The 17,321-nt window shown below is 46.7% G+C and overlaps 1 protein-coding gene across 1 annotated transcript; it reads left to right on the top strand.

The window, feature by feature from the left end:
• Nucleotides 1-5,106: 5,106 nt before the first annotated feature.
• CANT1 (calcium activated nucleotidase 1) lies at nt 5,107-11,637 on the top strand. The gene is given in 7 exon segments (XM_053375567.1): nt 5,107-5,166; nt 5,168-5,238; nt 5,543-5,603; nt 5,606-5,632; nt 7,983-8,640; nt 9,788-9,991; nt 11,094-11,637. Coding segments are annotated over 7 exon segments (1,452 nt in total). The 3' UTR covers nt 11,465-11,637.
• The last annotated feature ends 5,684 nt before the right edge of the window (nt 11,638-17,321 follow it).

Consider the following 17,321-nt stretch of genomic DNA (forward strand, 5'->3'; position numbering starts at 1 on the left):
CCCAAATAGGAATCTTCCAGTGCTGTTGCTACCCACCCATACAAAAAGCACACCTCCTTGCCTAATGAACGTCCAGTCCTCTCACATATGTAGGTCATGGCTGTTAGGAAAAGCCAGGCGTAATGAGCGGCTGAGAAAAAGCAGAACTGCGTATGAATCACTGAGCAGAACCAATCTATATACCAGCATGAAACTGTTCCACTAGTAATTCCCTGAAGGAAATCATTGCATAAGGGGGCGGCTGCTTTTCCCACAGTAAAATCTGCAAAGCTAAGGCACATACAAAATCAGTGATCTCCAAGTATAGCCAGGCTGCCACAAATCTAGAGGCACAACCCCCCAGTCCAAATTGAGGAATGTATAACTTGTGTGGTTTATGAACTAAGAGAGCCACTTGTCATCCCATTATGTGTGTTTCTTCCCATCTTGCACCCTGCTACAATTTTATACTACAGTGGTACCTCGGGTTACATATGCTTCAGGTTACATACGCTTCAGGTTACAGACTCCGCTAACCCAGAAATAGTACCTCAGGTTAAGAACTTTGCTTCAGGATGAGAACAGAAATTGTGCTCTGCAACGCGGCAGCAGCGGGAGGCCTCATTAGCTAAAGTGATGCTTCAGGTTAAGAACAGTTTCAGGTTAAGAACTGACCTCCAGAATGAATTAAGTGCTTAACCCGAGGTATCGCTGTACGTGATAACAGTTTTCTGTCTGGATCAGTTATTTTTCTGCCTCTTGTTATGCTGAGGAACCCAGTAGAAACGGATTAGCAGGAGATTCAGAGCAGATAAAATATACTCCTTAATCTTCACACATTCATTTATGGAATTTGCACCCATAAGATGTTGTGGTCGGCTACTAGCTTAGATGTCTTTAAAAGGGGATTAGAACTAGAAAAAAAATCGTAAGATCAGAGGCAGTGTGCACTGTAAAACCAGCTGCTGCTTGTGGGTTTCCCAGAGCAAGACATTTCTGATTCAGCAGGACTTCATTTATTTATTGCATTTATATCCCACCTCCCCCCCACCTCCCGCCGGGAGCTCAAGGTGGGCCTCCTCACTTAATCCCCACAACAACCTTGTGAGGTAGGTTAGGCTGAGAGACAGTAACTGGCCCAAGGTCACCAGTACGCTTCATGGCCAAGTATGGATTTGAACCATGGTCTCCCAAGTCCTGGTTCCAACCACTACACCACAATGGCGCTTATGTTCTTATTATAAATTTGAAGCAATTCAGGTAAGCTAAGGGAATAGGGATTGACTGCTAGTACAGGCAGTGACCATCTTACGCACATCCGATAAGTGTGTGACTCCGCACATGTGCATTGCACCGAACCCAGAAGTGACCTGAAAGCATCACAAAAATGGGCAGAAGGGGGCGGAACGGAATGTTTGCGGGCTTTTTCAATAGTGTTCCAAAATGCGTGTTTTCACTTAAACACACTGCCTTGGAATGTGTTACGGTAAACTCCAGGTGCGAGACTGCTCAGCCACCCAGCTCGTCGGACTAAGTCCGTGGGTCCTAGCGGAAGAAAATGAGCTCAGCCGGAGACAGGAGCAAGATGCGGAGATCCAAGGTTTATTGCGCAACAGGTTCAAGACCAGATTGAACCCCGAGAATGGGGTGACATCAACTTTTAAAAGTTCCCTCCAAGTCCCAGAATACAGTGCAAGAAACGTCATGAATACATTATGGGAAGGTTGGGTTTCACGGATTACATCATGAATATATTACAGAAAGGTGGGGTTACACGTATTAGCATTTCAGGGAAGGGAGGGGGAAGTATGCAGAGTGAGAGATATGCATAGACAAACACTTCCTGAGTACCGGTGATGATAAAACAATAGTCCAGATATGCATCGTCTGCCACCTGGCATTGCCCGGAGGAAGGGCTTGGCAGAACGATCTGACAGGATTAGGGTCTTCCTGAGTACGTGACTTGCCGCTTAGGGGATTATGGAGGTAGAGGTAGCATCATGGAGTCCAGAGGGTCAAGGGGTTAAATGAGGCGTGCAAGAGCTAGCTGAGCTAGCCCTGCAAAGGGAACGCATTGTTCTGATTGGCTAAAGCGTGGCCATAGGAATAAACGGGGATACAGAAACACACACGGTCTACTCATAATAGGTATGGAGTGTGAATAGGCATTGCAGAGAAAATACAGAAATATATTTGAGCTTATTTCGCTCGTGGAAAGGAAGGGAAAGAGGCACTTTATTGGGGCTTGGGGTGGAGTGTGGTGCTTGTGAGACATTGAAGGGTCCTTGTGGGAGTGGGCTCCCCTGAGGTCATCGCCTCGGACCCAGTGGTAGTCAGTAAATGGGTAGAGGAAAGTATGCCCCCCCTTTCCTCCGTATCAGAATGTAACCCGTGCATAAATTGGGAGTTGCCTATACTAAATGCTGCTTTGTTCCCTCCATTGCAAACTGGAGTAGGACACAGGGGTGCTTTTGGGGAGTTGTTTTTGTCACAAGTGGAACTCTTTCTCTACTCCGCCAAACAACTTACCACACTATAAGGCATATATATATGTGCAACTGAGATTGTTTTATATCAAATATATAATTTTAATGAGAGCTAGCAAACAGCCAGAGTTTCTATGAAAGATTTTACACTGGTGAAGTTCATTCATAATCTAAAAAGGGCCCTTATTTGTTTTCATTCTAATCTCTCTCTCTTTTAATCTTACGCAGGAAAACTTCAGTTATCTGACTGTACTTCAATGTTTTCCTCTATCCCTTCAAACACCCACTACTAACCCCCTTATTTCTTTTGCTGACTCCTTTTTCTCCTCTTGCCTTGAATATCCTGGCCACCCAACTGAAGAAAAGCCCCTTTCTAGTAGCTACGCTCTCAGTATGTGAGGTCGTGGGCAGCTCTGTTGATGGGTAGATTTGTTATCTCTAGTCACTTAGAACATGGGATCTTTGTCCTTTTATTCTGAGCCACTGCAGATTTCACAATCATGGAGACCTACTGCTCTAGGGCCAGGACTTCTAGGCAAGTGTTCCAATTCAAGAATTTACTAGAAACGAAGGGTACAGAAAAGGGAACTGTATTTTTACATTCAGAATAAGAAGGAAGGGGGGATCCTTTTGCCACAGAACAGTTATTAATTGGCACCCAGGTATTGTCAAAGGGCAACACTTACTAGGAAAAGGTTGCAGCATCAGCATAATTGCACGTCTTGTGGTTGGTTGCAGCTTACTCCTGGCCAGGGCAACTTAGGAAAGGGACTGAACATATAACTGTCAATATGTCATAATGCTACTATACAAATGTATGGTGTGACCATGCTCAGAAGACCGTGTACAGTTCTGGTTGCATCATCCCCCCAAAAAGAAGTGGTTCAGAAAAGGGGAACCCAAATGATTGTGGAGTTAGAGCAACTCCCATGTGAAGAAAAGTTACAACAGTTGGGCCTTTTATTGCAGAATAAAGATAAGCAAGGGAAAACAATAGGTGTATGTAAAATTACGCATAATGTGGAGTAAATGGAGATATATATATATACATTCTCAAGGAATGATGATTATTGTAGTCAAACAAGATCCTCATCACTGTTGTATATAAAGAGCACAAAACTTTTTTTAAAAAAATACTTTTATTTATTTTCATGGTACAGAAGAAAAAAATTGAGAAAACAATTGTTACAACAGTAAACAGCAAGTAACTTGTCCTGATAAAATTACAGACTTTTATCGTGCCATGTTTTTAAAAGTTTCATTTGATTACTCTTAAAAGATCACACCACATTTTCCCATGGGGAGTACAAGACTCTTAATCATGTTGGGCAAAAGGTTTCCAGTCTTACAGGGGGTTGGACTGGATGAGCCCTTGTGGTCCCTTCGAACTCTAAAATTCTATCTATACTTGTACCCTCTTACAAGCACTTTCCCACTCAATGTGGTTCAAATAACGACAGGTTTTGAACGCCTGAATGTGGTGCCTTTAATATGTGTAGAAGAGGGAATATCAGCAAGTGCAGCTTTTCTCATCACTACTACAGTACGGCAGGGCATACTGCGCCTGTCGCAATTCCCCCTTTCCCATAATTATGGAAAGAGTAGGCGCCTCACCAGATCACATCTGCTCACCTTGATTCTACTTGTGCATGTGAATGGAAAGGCTGAACCACATGGCGATGGTTGGTGGTGCGAGTTAAGTAATACAAGCCCAACTGTGAATACTAGGACCTTTGGAATTGTGTCTAGGGTTACTAATGGACCAGGGGGAAAGAAAAATCCTGGCTTGCTCCCATCCCTTTCTAAACAACACTCTGCAGAAGTCAGAGCACAGATGGAAGCTTCAACAGCTGCTACTGTGTGCAGATGGAAGCTGTAAAGGTAAAGGGACCCCTGACCATTAGGTCCAGTCGTGACCGACTCTGGGGTTCATCTCGCTTTATTGGCCGAGGGAGCCGGCGTACAGCTTCCGGATCATGTGGCGAGCATGACTAAGCCGCTTCTGGCAAACCAGAGCAGTGCATGGAAACGCCATTTACCTTCCCACCGGAGCGGTACCTATTTATCGAACCGCCGACCTTCTGATTGGCAAGTCCTAGGCTCTGTGGTTTAACCCACAGCGCCACAAACTATGGAAGCTGAGTTGGGTTCAAAGCTAGGAATCTTTATCAGTGGCCAGCAGGATTAAGGGTGGCCATCTTCTTTGGGCAGCACAAAAAAAAAAAACTCGGGAGGGAAGCGGGTGCCCAAAAGGACACAACGCTTAGTGTCAAGGAAAGTTTATGGGAAATATGTGTTTGTGTATGTGTTTTTCCATGCCCCATCACTCCGAGCATATTTGTGTGGCCATTTCCCCATGGCTGTGAGGACGCTGAACCCAATTAACTATCTGTACGAGCTGATTTGCGGCGCTGCCGTTGCCAAAGGTCACTTTTCCCGCTCAGGAAAAAAAAACCATCTCCCAGCCGCAAACCGGTGCCTCCCCGCCCCGAAACGCTCCCTTGCAGCCTTGGGAAGATGGCAGCCTGAACCAACCCCGGCCTGGACTATCCCGCGCAGTGGTTGCTGGGAGATATAGTCTCTCCCGCGTCGGTGTTGGGCGCTTTTCCCCCCCCTTCCCCCTCCCACTCGATCGCAAGGGATGTCGGAACCAATAGTAGTTTCCCGAGCGCGATGCACGCTGGGACGTGTAGTTGGGGAAAGGAGGGAGGGAGTGCTGCGAGAAGGCCTTCCCTCCCTCCGGTCGTTCCCGGCGCGGGGAGGAGCCTGATCGGTGAGTGGTTGGGCGGGGGCTGGGGGGGTTTATCTTTTGCCGGACACCTGGATTCCTGCGGGAAGGCGCGTCCCTCTTTTTGCTTGCTGCCCCAGTGGCCTCCCGCTTAGCTTGGTCTAGGCGGGGCATTGCCAGGCGACGGAGCGACCGCGGTTGCATCCTGGGCGCCTTGTGAGTTGCCCCGGGCGGGCTGCGGCGAATCCCTCCAGGATGCCAGATCCCTAGGGATGCAACTGAGGCTGCGTTGCCGGCAGATCCCTTTGCTTCATGGGCGGCAGCGACCTCTTTTCTCTTTCCTCTGCAGGCCCAAAGGCGATGCAGGGATGCAGCTCAAGGGACTTCCTAGTTCGCCCTTAGATTGCGCCCCCCCCCGCCCTTCAGGCGGGAGAAGAAGGTGGGGTGGGTGGGGGGCTAAGTTGCACACTGCGATCTCTTTTAAATGTACGTTAATGCATCTGAATGTGCCACACACTCGCCCCTCCTCAAAGTGGCTAGAATACGCGCCCCCCCCCCACTACTCCACCCCGTCCTTGCAGATCCATTGGCAGTACAGTATAGCTTTCCTGGACCTTTGCGGTGTTGTGACATTCTCCTGGGTATTGTAAAAACTGTGAAACGATGGAGCAGTTGCTACCCTTGTAGAAAGACTTTGCGGAAGGGTTGCGGCTGCTGCTTCTGTGCAACGTCTTGCCCCAGGGAACTAGTCCCCAAGGACTTTTATTGCAAGCTCCATTTGTACCATTTCACCTGCCCAGTTATCCCTGGTTGGGTTTACTGTGGTGGGTGCTGCTTAGGAAGCCTTTTGGTCCAGCACCTCAACCCCTCCAACAGCTCATCAGTGTAGAAATGTTTTCTGCTGTTTGCAAGCAGATGGGCCCGTTAACTAAGGCTGGCAGACGTAAGTGCAGAGACTGTGGAACTAACTCTTGGTAGAAATTTTGGCATCATTTCCCTACCACTGGGTCGTACTAGCCATGCTGGGCTATGAATATGAGGTCATCCATGTATGTGCTGGACATTTTGCAACAAATAGCTCTGCCCCCCTCTTTTTTTGAGCTATGAAGCTGTTGTACCTAGAGCATGTTTTACTACCCTTGTACACAGACCCTTTCATATTGGGAGTAGTGCTGGGAAGCAATCACTAAAACGCTTAGAGGGGAAAAAGTGTGTAGAATCCAAGACATGCTATACGAGCAGAACAGGAAGGAAGGAACGTCTGTTAGGTCTTTAAACAGAACTGGTTGGGCAAGTCAGCAATCGATGACCTGGTGACATTTCTTGGTAACATTTCCTGGATCCTATTTGGGGAGGAGCTGAGCTCTGCCACCTGTCGCATGCTATAGGTGCGGCTGGCCCCCAGAACTCCCAGCAAGATATGAATTGGGAACAGTCAGAAAGGTCTGGAAACCACAAGGGCCCTGGCATAATTGCTACTCAAAATGATGTAAAGATCCAAACTTCTGGGGTGGGAGAATCGTTGTCGGTAGGTGAAAGAGCCAACAGTTAGAAGCCTGATGACTGAAGGGCTTGATCGCAGCCTTGGAGTCTCCTCGTCAAAAGGGAGAGGGGTTTGGAGGGCTGGTTTGTCCCATGATTCAGTGGCTTGTCTTCCTAGATTCGGAAGGGGCAGTGACCTCTACACACCCTCCCTTCCTTCTCCTGTCTGTCCCTAACTCCCTTTCTGCTTCACTGTGCTTTCTTGTTTGGATTACAAACTTTACATAGTTTAATTGGGTAATTAGCAAAGCTTTAGTTGACCTATTGGTGCAGGCCAATTTTAATTGCTGAGGGCAATTTCTGCGACTTAGGAATGCACTTGTTTGTTTACTTTCAAGGCTTTTTTTGTTTCTGGTGCCTCATCTTCTACCACCTTCTAACAAGAAGCCAGAGTTTTTTGTGTATTAAGAGCTAGCAATGGTCTGAGTGTCAGGCTTCGACTGGGGAGATCTGGGTTCAAATCCCTGTTCAGCTGCAGAGCTTATTGGCTGACCTTGGGCCAGTCACTCTGTCTCATGGTTGTTTTGACAATGAAAGGGCAAGGGGAACACACAGTCTATCTTGAGCTCCTTGAAGGAAAGGCAAGATAAAATAGAGAATGAGTGCCTAAGCTTGCTTTATTCCCTCCTCATTTTGTGTCCCATATCATATTACGATGTGTCTTTTAGATGATGATTCTGAGGGTGGGGGCTGTCTTCTTATTGATATTCATAAGCTGCTCTACGATCCGATTTTTGGCAGAAGAACAGGACAAAATTCCCCATAATAATAGATTGCAAGCTATTTTACACTTCAGTAACTCAAAAAGGCACCTTTATTGGAGTTTGGATAATGTGAGTAAATAAGCAATTAATCATTTTAAAGTGTTATGTTTAATAAACTGGAAAAAAGGTTAATCAGTTGACAGTCCAACTTCTAGTGTGCCCATGTCTCTGGTGTAATTCTGCTCCAGCAGGAATCCTCGTAGTGCACAGTTTGGAAGTGCCACTGCTGGTGCTGCTTCCATGCCTGTTCCGTTGCAGAATTCCTGGCCCAGTTGCCTGGCTCCCCCCCCCCCCGATGTTGCTGCTGCACCTTCTGCCCTTTCTCAGTTCCTTTTGCTTTTCCTTCTTGCATGGATAGGAATTGGTATGCTTGGTGCTGCTGCCTCACTGCCTCCCCCTCCCCCCACAAGGCAGGCCAGATTGCATGTCCACCCCTGCTGCATCCCTTTTGCACCCCCTGCTGACCCTCTTCTTCCCTTCCAGGTTCCCGGGAACCTCAGGCTCATGCCCGTCCCATCCCGCCCACGCCTGCAATGGGACGATTCTCTGAATCCCTTGCGGATTAGTGTGGGCGGACTCCCAGTGCTGGCGTCCATGACCAAAGCGGCTGACCCCCGCTTCCGCCTGCGTTGGAAGGCCATTGTGGCAACCTCCCTGGCCCTGATCCTTGTCCTGCTGCTCCTCTGCTTCCAGCGTTCGCCTTCGGCAAGCAGGCCGGTGCCTCTCACCGCTCACAACTGGCGTCTCGGGGCACTGCCCAGTGGGCGGTACAATGACACCTACCCCTTGTCGCCACCCCAGCGGATCCCGGAGGGCGTGCGCTACCGCATCGGACTCATTGCCGACCTCGACACGAACTCCAAGGGCCCCGGCGAGCATACCTGGTTCAGCTACTTGAAGAAAGGTTACCTGACCCTGTCGGCCAGTGGGGACCATGTCTCTGTCGAGTGGGACACCCAGGACCATACGCTGGAGTCTCACCTGGCTGAGAAGGGGCGGGGCATGGAGCTCTCCGAATTGGTAGTCTTCAACGGCAAGCTGTATGCTGTGGATGATCGCACTGGTGTGGTCTACCAGATTGATGGCACCAAGGTGGTACCTTGGGTGATCTTGTCTGATGGGGATGGTACAGTTGGCAAGGGTGAGCTCAGGTTTTGTGTTGGATCCCCCAACCTCACTGTCATCCCCCAGTTTCTCGATGTCCGAAATACAGTGGTACCTCGGGTTAAGTACTTAATTCGTTCCAGAGGTCCCTTCTTAACCTGAAACGGTTCTTAACCTGAAGCACCACTTTAGCTAATGGGGCCTCCCGCTGCCACTGCTCCGCCAAAGCACAATTTCTGTTCTCATCCTGAAGCAAAGTTCTTAACCCGAGGTACTATTTCTGGGTTAGCGGAGTCTGTAACCTGAAGCGTATGTAACCTGAAGCGTATGTAACCTGAGGTACCACTGTATAATTGAGGCCACAGTAGAAGTCAGAATTCCCAGAATTCCCATGCCTTCGGTCACAAATATGGTCAGCTTATGGTTATAACATAAGAAGAGGCTTCTGTGTGAGGCCAGTGGACTATAAAGTCCAGCATCCTGTTCTCCCAGTGGCCAACAGTTCCTCACAATGTCCTGCTTTCCAGGCTCAGCTGCATGCATTCTTTTTATTACCGTTGGGCTGTGGGACCCATTTTTAATTAAGAGGCAAAAGTTGAGAAAAGCTCATTTGGTTAGATCATGGTGCTGATAATGCCAAGGTTGAAAGTTCAATCCCTGTACGGGACAGATGCATAATCCCACATTGCAGGGGGTTGGGCTAGATCAGGGGTCACAACCTGCAGGCCATGGGCCACAAGTGGCCCATTGGGGTTGTTTAAACGGCCCCCGAGCCACCCCTGAACCGAGCCGCCTGCTTGGCGAGTCCCTGTGCACTACGCTAAACCCGTGGAGTGGGGACTTGCTTCCGCGGCGCCAGAAATCGCATCTGTGCATGCGCAGACGCGATCCGGCCCACAGAGCGATCTCCGCGGGAGTGAACTGGCCCAGGCGAGGTAAACCTTGCTGGCCCCTGGGCTAGATGATCCTCAGGGTCCCTTGCAACTCTTCAACCATATTTTGAATGGAGCTCTGAGAAGTGAATTTGCCTCCCTACAATAGACACACACCTCTCTGCTCCTTACGTGGGAACTGTGGAAGCTTGGGTCCAGGTAGCTGGGGTGTGTATGTTTGACTGGAACCGTCATCTCCCTGGGCAATTAACACCATGTCTTACGCCTTGAACTCTTTTCTGTTTTCCGCAGGGTTTAAGGCTGAGTGGCTAGCGGTGAAGGACGAGCATCTGTATGTAGGAGGCCTGGGCAAGGAGTGGACGACCACCACAGGGGAGGTGCTGAACGAGAACCCCGAGTGGGTGAAAGTCATTGGCTACAAAGGTGACGTGGCTCACGAGAACTGGGTGGCCAATTACAACGCACTGAGGACTGCGGCGGGGATCAAGCCCCCAGGTGAGCAGTGGGCAGGTTCTTGGATTGGAAGAACTGGTTCAAAAGAAACATGCCGGCACCTGCGTCATTCTGCTTCTGGATTGTCTAAGCACTCTAGGTTTTGGTTTGTTTTTCGTATAGATGGGATTGGTGAATGACAGAGGGGAGGTCAGAGGGGGTATGGAATTTGGGGGGGGCAGGATATGGGTCTGCCTAGAGAGGAAGAGAAAAGCAATAAGGGCTTCATTTTCATGTTGATGAACGCTGTGATCAAGCGCCTATAGCAGGTTGCTGCCTGATGTGGCTATTCGCTCATCTCCTGTGTATAGATCCAGAAGCATATCTCTTTATGTGGAGACAGATTGTTGGTCCAGCTGGTCCTACTCACTGTCAATGTTGGTAGTAACTCTCCAGAGTCTGGGGCAGAGATCTTTCCCAGGTCTTCCTTGCCAGGGGTGGCTTAACTGGAGATGACGGAAATTGCATCTGTGAACGCATGTGCTCTGTACCACTGGTTCATATGCCCACTTCAAACTCAGTTCTTCATTCCCTCCATCTTCCAGTGTGTTTGGGGTACTCACATCACTGATGATAGGGATGCACTCATGCAGTATTGCTGCCACAAGCATTATGGGCTAGCTTGTAGTGAAAAGTTTTTTTTATTATGTGTTCTCTGTTTTTAGCTTGCGTTTTTATGTTATGAACCGCCCTGAAATCTACAGATGAAGGGCAGTATACAAATGTTAATAACAACAACAACAACAACAACAACAACAACAACAATGCCCATTCTCTTCCCCTTTGCCTGCTGTGGCTTCAGAGCCAGTGTGGTGTAGTGGTTAAGAGCAGTAGACTCGTAATCTGGTGAACCAGGTTCGTGTCTCCGCTCCTCCACATGCAGCTGCTGGGTGACCTTGGGCCAGTCACACTTCTCTGAAGTCTCTCAGCCCCACTCACCTCACACAGTGTTTGTTTTGGGGAGGAAGGGAAAGGAGAATGTTAGCCGCTTTGAGACTCCTTTGGGTAGTGATAAAGCGGGATATCAAATCCAAACTCTTCTTCATTGTATTTTCCCCTGGCCCGACTCCCTGCTTGACGTTCACTTTTGCTCCACCCCTCCCAGGTTACCTGATCCACGAGTCTGCCTCTTGGAGCGAGACACTCCAGCGCTGGTTCTTTTTGCCGCGCCGCGCCAGCCACGGGCGCTACAACGAGCAGGAGGATGAGCACTGCGGCACCAACCTGCTGCTTAGTTCCGCACCGGACTTTGCCGACATCACTGTGAGCCGTGTTGGCGACGTCATCCCCACCCACGGCTTCTCCTCCTTCAAGTTTGTCCCCGACACGGATGACCAGATCATTGTGGCACTGAAATCTGAGGAGGACGCTGGGCAGGTGGCAACGTACATCACCGCCTTCATGCTGGATGGACGTTGCCTTCTGCCTGAAACTCGTATCGGTTCCGTCAAATATGAAGGCATTGAGTTCATCTAATGGATTGAATGGGTGCTTTGGAGACAAGGCGGATGAGCTGGGTGTGGGGATGGGGCAGGAGGATGTGCCCCGGGATTTCCCCTCTTAATTCTGGCTCGGCTGCAAAGCATGGTGGGACTCTGAAGTGCTCTTTCATGGCATAGCTTTCACTTCTATAAAAGCAACTTGGTTTATTGCAAGTGTGGGCCTGTTTCTGTGCGGACCCCTAGTGGTGCAGGGTGGGCAGCGCCTTTGCAGTTTTTCGTTTCTTGGCTTCATTGCACCCTGCAAGAAACTCCCTTGGTTTCAGTCCAGCTCCTTCCTGCTTTACTCAACTAGCCTGGTGATCTGGCAGGACGTACGTGAAGAATTGGCTTGATCCTATCCCTTCACTTTATTTTATTTTCTACAATTCACATGTGCCTTTGTTAGGAAAGGGAAATCTTGGCACTTGGCTGTCCAGCAGGATTATTATTCAGTCACTTCAAGGGTCTTTCTTGGCCCATCCCACTCCTCCCCACAGTAGCCTTGGACCTTGGCTAGATGGGTACTTCTTTATGATTAGACATTGCTGATGAGACCTAGACCTCTGCTCTGGAGTATGTCAGATAACAGTAGAGGGGGTGAGAGAGCTGGGGAAACTGTTTGGAGCAAAAGGGTGCTCTGCGGTCAGCCCCCTTGTGGCTGCAGCAAAGGGATCGCTTCCGTTAGCTGCTCTGTGTAGTTCCTAATCTTGAGATACCCCAGACTCTATATAGGTGTGAACCAAAAAGGGTAGATTATAAGCCATACTCAGACTGCTGACCCATCTAGCCCCAGGTGTTTTCTTTTCAGCAGTTTGTTGTATCCAAGTCATTCCCAGAGTAGCCCCACTGGAATAAATGGACTTAGATTTGTCCATTGCACACAGTAATCCTGCACTGCTGAGGCCATTATTAGAAAGTTCTCATTTGAATCTTCCCTTTTCCCCCTTTTTTGGTTTAAGGTGGGTGGGGTTCAAGGTCAGGAAGCCAGCGTCCTATTAGAGTACTACAACTGAAATAAAGTGTCCTAGTTTATTTTTGCTCCATTTGGCATTCCTTGTTCTCCACGTGTGATAAGACAGAGCATGTGGTCGTGAGCATTAACATCAGCCCTAGTAACGTGTCAATAAATTATCAAGAGCTTTTCTAGTCCAAGAGCTTGTGATGGTTTTGCATACCTGAAAGCACCTTATGGATTGTAGTAATAATGTTCTGATGATTTTCCTGTAGACCACAACACTACAAGGCAGTAAACTATTTTCTAACAGATAGGTTTTTGAACGTGTGTGCAAGAAACACCAAGTCTTATGAATGAACTTAGAGGCTTCAGGTACCCCAAATAAATCCCAAGTGACCTTTGGTTTATGTCATAATGTGTATAGTTGGAGACTTTGCCATTTTGTGTGTGTATTTGTGTGTGTGGCTTTATCCATTGTAGAGCTAAATCAGGGTCCCATCAGTGCATGGATTACCACTAGCGCAGCAAGGCTCCTCCCTCCTGTGCCCCCTCAGTAGTTCTAGGGGTTCCCCCAACCCTTCAGAACAGATTTGGGTAGGATGGAAGGTGCAAGTGAGGAAGGACCTGACAGGATGAATAAATAAAATATCACCCATAACATAGCAAGGTTATCTTACACCACCAGATCAGCCATGGAGGTATTTCCCAATCCTACTTAGAAGTGCCAGGGATTGATCCTGGGATGTTCTATGCATAGTTAAACTACGGAACTCACTCCAACAGGAGGCAGTGACCACCACCAACAGAGAAGAGGATTGGACAAATTCATGGAGGAGAGGGCTGTCGAAGGCTACTAGCCATAATGGCTAGGCTCTGAGGCAGCAATGCTTCTGAATACCAGTTGCTGGAAACTGCAGGCGGGAAGAGTGCTCTTTTGTTTGAATCCTACTTGTGGGTTTCCTACAGGCATCTGGTTGGGCCTCTGTGGGGAACAGGATGCTGGACTAGATGGGCCATTGGCCTGATCCAGCAGGCTTTTCTTGTGTGCAAATCATGTTCTACTACAAAGATACAGCCTCAGTTTCCCTGTGTAAAAATGTATTCGGGCACATGGAATATAACATCCTAGTGGGGCTTTTCCAAGTTGGATGTTTCCAAAATAACCCCACCACAATACTTTTGATCTACTGTATTTTTCGCTCTATAAGACGCACCAGACCACAAGACGCACCTAGTTTTGGGAGGAGGAAAACAAGAAAAAAAATATTCTGAATCTCAGAAGCCAGAACAGCAAGAGGGATCGCTGCACAGTGAAAGCAGCAATCCCTCTTGCTGTTCTGGCTTCAGCGATAGCTGCGCAGCCTGCATTCGCTCCATAAGACGCACACACATTTCCCCTTACTTTTTAGGAGGGAAAAAGTGAGTCTTATAGAGCAAAAAATACGGTATATCACAAACTAGTATGATAGTATGACAAAGGATGAGTTTATGAAAGGCTAATCACTAGATGGCAGCACTTGCGTGTAGCAAAACCAAGTCTTGGGATCATTCAATCTCTGAAAGGACCAGTCTTTGGTGGGGGATAGAGGTGGTTCAATAGTGTTACGTGCCACATCACATCAGTGCGTTAGCATTTACTTTTAAGGATATATAACATTCAGAAGACAATGTAAAAGTGCAAGGCATGTTAAATAAAAATAAGAGAATTTGGCACACAAAATCAAGATCTGATAGCATTTGTATATACAGAACATTGTCAGAAAACTTAAATAGAACATGTCTAGCTGGTTTTTTTTGCAACTGAGCAGTGTCAGTTACATTTGCAAAACAATCTGTGGACCTCTGTTGCTGAAGCATCAGGCTGAGACCTTGTTTTGACTGAGGAACTGAGAACCCATGGACCCAAGATCACAATATTGTACTGTACTTCATTAATCCAGAATAACCACTCTTAATGTGCAACAGAATTGCATTTGTGCATTAAAAATGGCATCTCTTAAACTGCATTTTATTTTGACTGTACAAATGGGAACATGCTACATTACAATATATTGCAGCATACTTCCACCCTCCTATGTTGGGCTCCAACCAGCCTCAAACAAGAACATTAGGGTGCTGTTCAGTGTGTGTGTGTGTGTGTGTGTGTGTGTGTGTGTGAAAGGGGGAGATTTCAGGAGGAGGGGAGAGAAAAAAGACTATTCACCCTCACCGTTTCCTACTGAAATCTTTCCCTACTTTGGTTATACATTGATTGGGTTCAAGACTGTTTGCACTTTCTAAACCTGAGCTCTTTCTTGTTATATTGTGAGTTTTGGGGTGTGGTGGGGTTCTCCACAGACACAGAAAGGAAGACATTTATTTCCCCTTCTCTTCAAAATTTCCCACAAAAGGTGAGTGAGAGAGGGTTTTTTAACCTCATAGCAAGGATCTACCTGACCACAATACTATTTCAGAGAATTTTAATAAATCTTTATAACTTCCAGATTCTCAGCTTTCATTTTAAAAAGGAAGTTTCTAGCATTTGCAGAACCTGAGTTATGAGGCAAAATGTGCTGGCACCTGTCTTCTAGTTTTTCTGTGAGAGAAACTAGCCTGCCCCCCCTTTCAGTATTTAATTTGCCCGATAACCTGAAAAAAATCCTGAGGAAACCCATGCTTCTGAACTTCTTCCTTGAGACAATCTGGGCATTTGTCACCTTTTCTGCAATTGTTGTTGAACATTCAGGAAAAGTCAGTTCTTTGGGTTTTATAAATGCTGATCTGACTACTGAAGTATGTCAGGAAGCTCATGGGGTAATTGGCTTTGTCTTTTTTAAAAAAAATATATTTATTAAGATTTTCGAATTTAATACAATACAAAAAAAATAAAGTCAAAAAGAAAAAAAAGAAAAACAAAAAGCAGAAAAAATTAAAAACACATAAAGTTCACAAAATCTATTTTTCAATAACATATTTCCCTGACCTCCTCATACCCCCCTTTCTTGTATTCCAATTCAAATTGTTAATTCAGCAAATCCTTATCCATAATTTTTAACCTATTTCTATGCTTAATTTAACATATTATTATTTTACTTTTTCTCTTTCATTCATTTCCTCAATTTATTTTTGCTAACCTTATTTTCCTTTGATTTAGTCCGTTTTAAAACAAACCAATTTTCCCTTATCCAAACTTCAACATCAACACTTGTACCTCAATACACATTCTGAAAACATTCTTTCTAAAGTCGACCCAGGTTCCCTTCCACGAATTTCCCAAATTTCATACACATTACCAAAACAAAATGAAAGTAAAAACACATTATAATTATGTACCTTTTGGATTCCCAAGCCCCACACCCCCCTTTCCCGGTTTCAGTCCCCCACAAATATCCACCAGTCTTAATCTAGTATTAGCCTGGAGACCTCACATCCGAGGCTCTTAATTCTCTCTCAATTCCTCTCTGCTGGTTTTTCTGATAGTCCTTAAAATTAAACACCAAATCTCGGAAACGCTCTGGCCCTTCAGGATCCATATTTCTTCCAACCAGTCCTCCATACTTAAAGGTGGGGCCCAAATCTTGTTTCTTACTCCTTTCAAAACCAAATGTCCCCAAGGCTCCAACCTCCACCTTAAGCAAATTTGTAATCCTTAGGTCTTCAGATCTCCACATAAGGAGATCTCTCCTTTTTTCCATCTCCAATTCAGGCCAGATTTTCCACATCAAGTTCTTATTTTCCTTCATTGCCATCATGTCAAACCTCAAGTCCTCTTTCATCATCTGCAGAATTACAGTTCCTCCTTCCTTTTCTTCAGGGACAACATATGTCTCCTTCTCCAAGTACTCAATGTTGTCAAGTTTCTCTTTCTGTTCAGTTGGATAAACTTCCTGATTCAAATCCTTATCAGGTTCCATGATATTGTTTACAGTTGAGTCCAGAGTTGTAACATTTATAGCCAAAACATCAATTTGGCCTTGTAACTTTCCCAAGAGAACAAAGACTCTGTCCAATTCAGCCTGAACGCTCCCTCCTCCAGCCATTCTTGTAATGTCCCAAAACCCCCTCTAGAGGGATTTTGGTTTCTTAATGTTCATTCCAGTTCAAATCCAAAAATCCAGTTAGTTTGTATCGGTTCTTCCTTGTTTTCAACAAATTATAACAAAAATTGTAACAGATATAACCAGCAGAAGCAGCAGAAACAAAGTTCTCTTTTTCTGTCTTGACAGCTAATTTGACAGCTGTCAAGCTCTTTAGTACCTCATCAACAGGCTCTCTCGCGGAACACTCCCGGGTCCGGGAGGGTGACACTTCAGCTCCCAAAATTAGCTCTTTTATCCTCCAGCAAGATTTCTTATACTGTCAAACCGTGAAATTAAAGTCTTTTACCAAAGAAGGAAAAAAGAGGTTCTCTCGACCTTAGTTAGCAGGTCTTTGCTTTAACTTGTTTACAAGACGGGGAGGCAGACTTCCTTTTTACACCTTCCCCGATCGTGCCTAATTCTTAAAAAAAAAAAATTTTCTTTACGATACCAATTTCCGTAGTACTCACGGATTGTTACTTTTAGAGTCCAATTGTTCCAAAGAAGAAGTCAGCGCTCTCCGACCATGGCAATGCGGCTTCACTCTGCAGGAGAAGCAGTCGACTCTCAGCACCGCGCCGCTCACCCCGTCCCCCATTCCGAAGCCTTTAAAAAGGCTCTTCACAGGTCGGGGGGGCGCAAATGGTGCCCGCCGAGTCACCAGGTTCACAGGCTTCACCGCCTGTGATTTTTAAGGGTCCCCGCGTCACCGCAGCGGCCAGACCCGATCCTACAGAGCCGATTCCCTCCGGAGCTCGGAGGGAATCCGCCATTAGTCGATGGCGCTAACCCGGAAGTCCTTGGCTTTGTCGCCAGTGTGAAATTCTGTCAAATGACAT

The sequence above is a fragment of the Podarcis raffonei genome, chromosome 2, assembly GCF_027172205.1.
Source record: "Podarcis raffonei isolate rPodRaf1 chromosome 2, rPodRaf1.pri, whole genome shotgun sequence".
Lineage (NCBI taxonomy): Eukaryota > Metazoa > Chordata > Lepidosauria > Squamata > Lacertidae > Podarcis > Podarcis raffonei.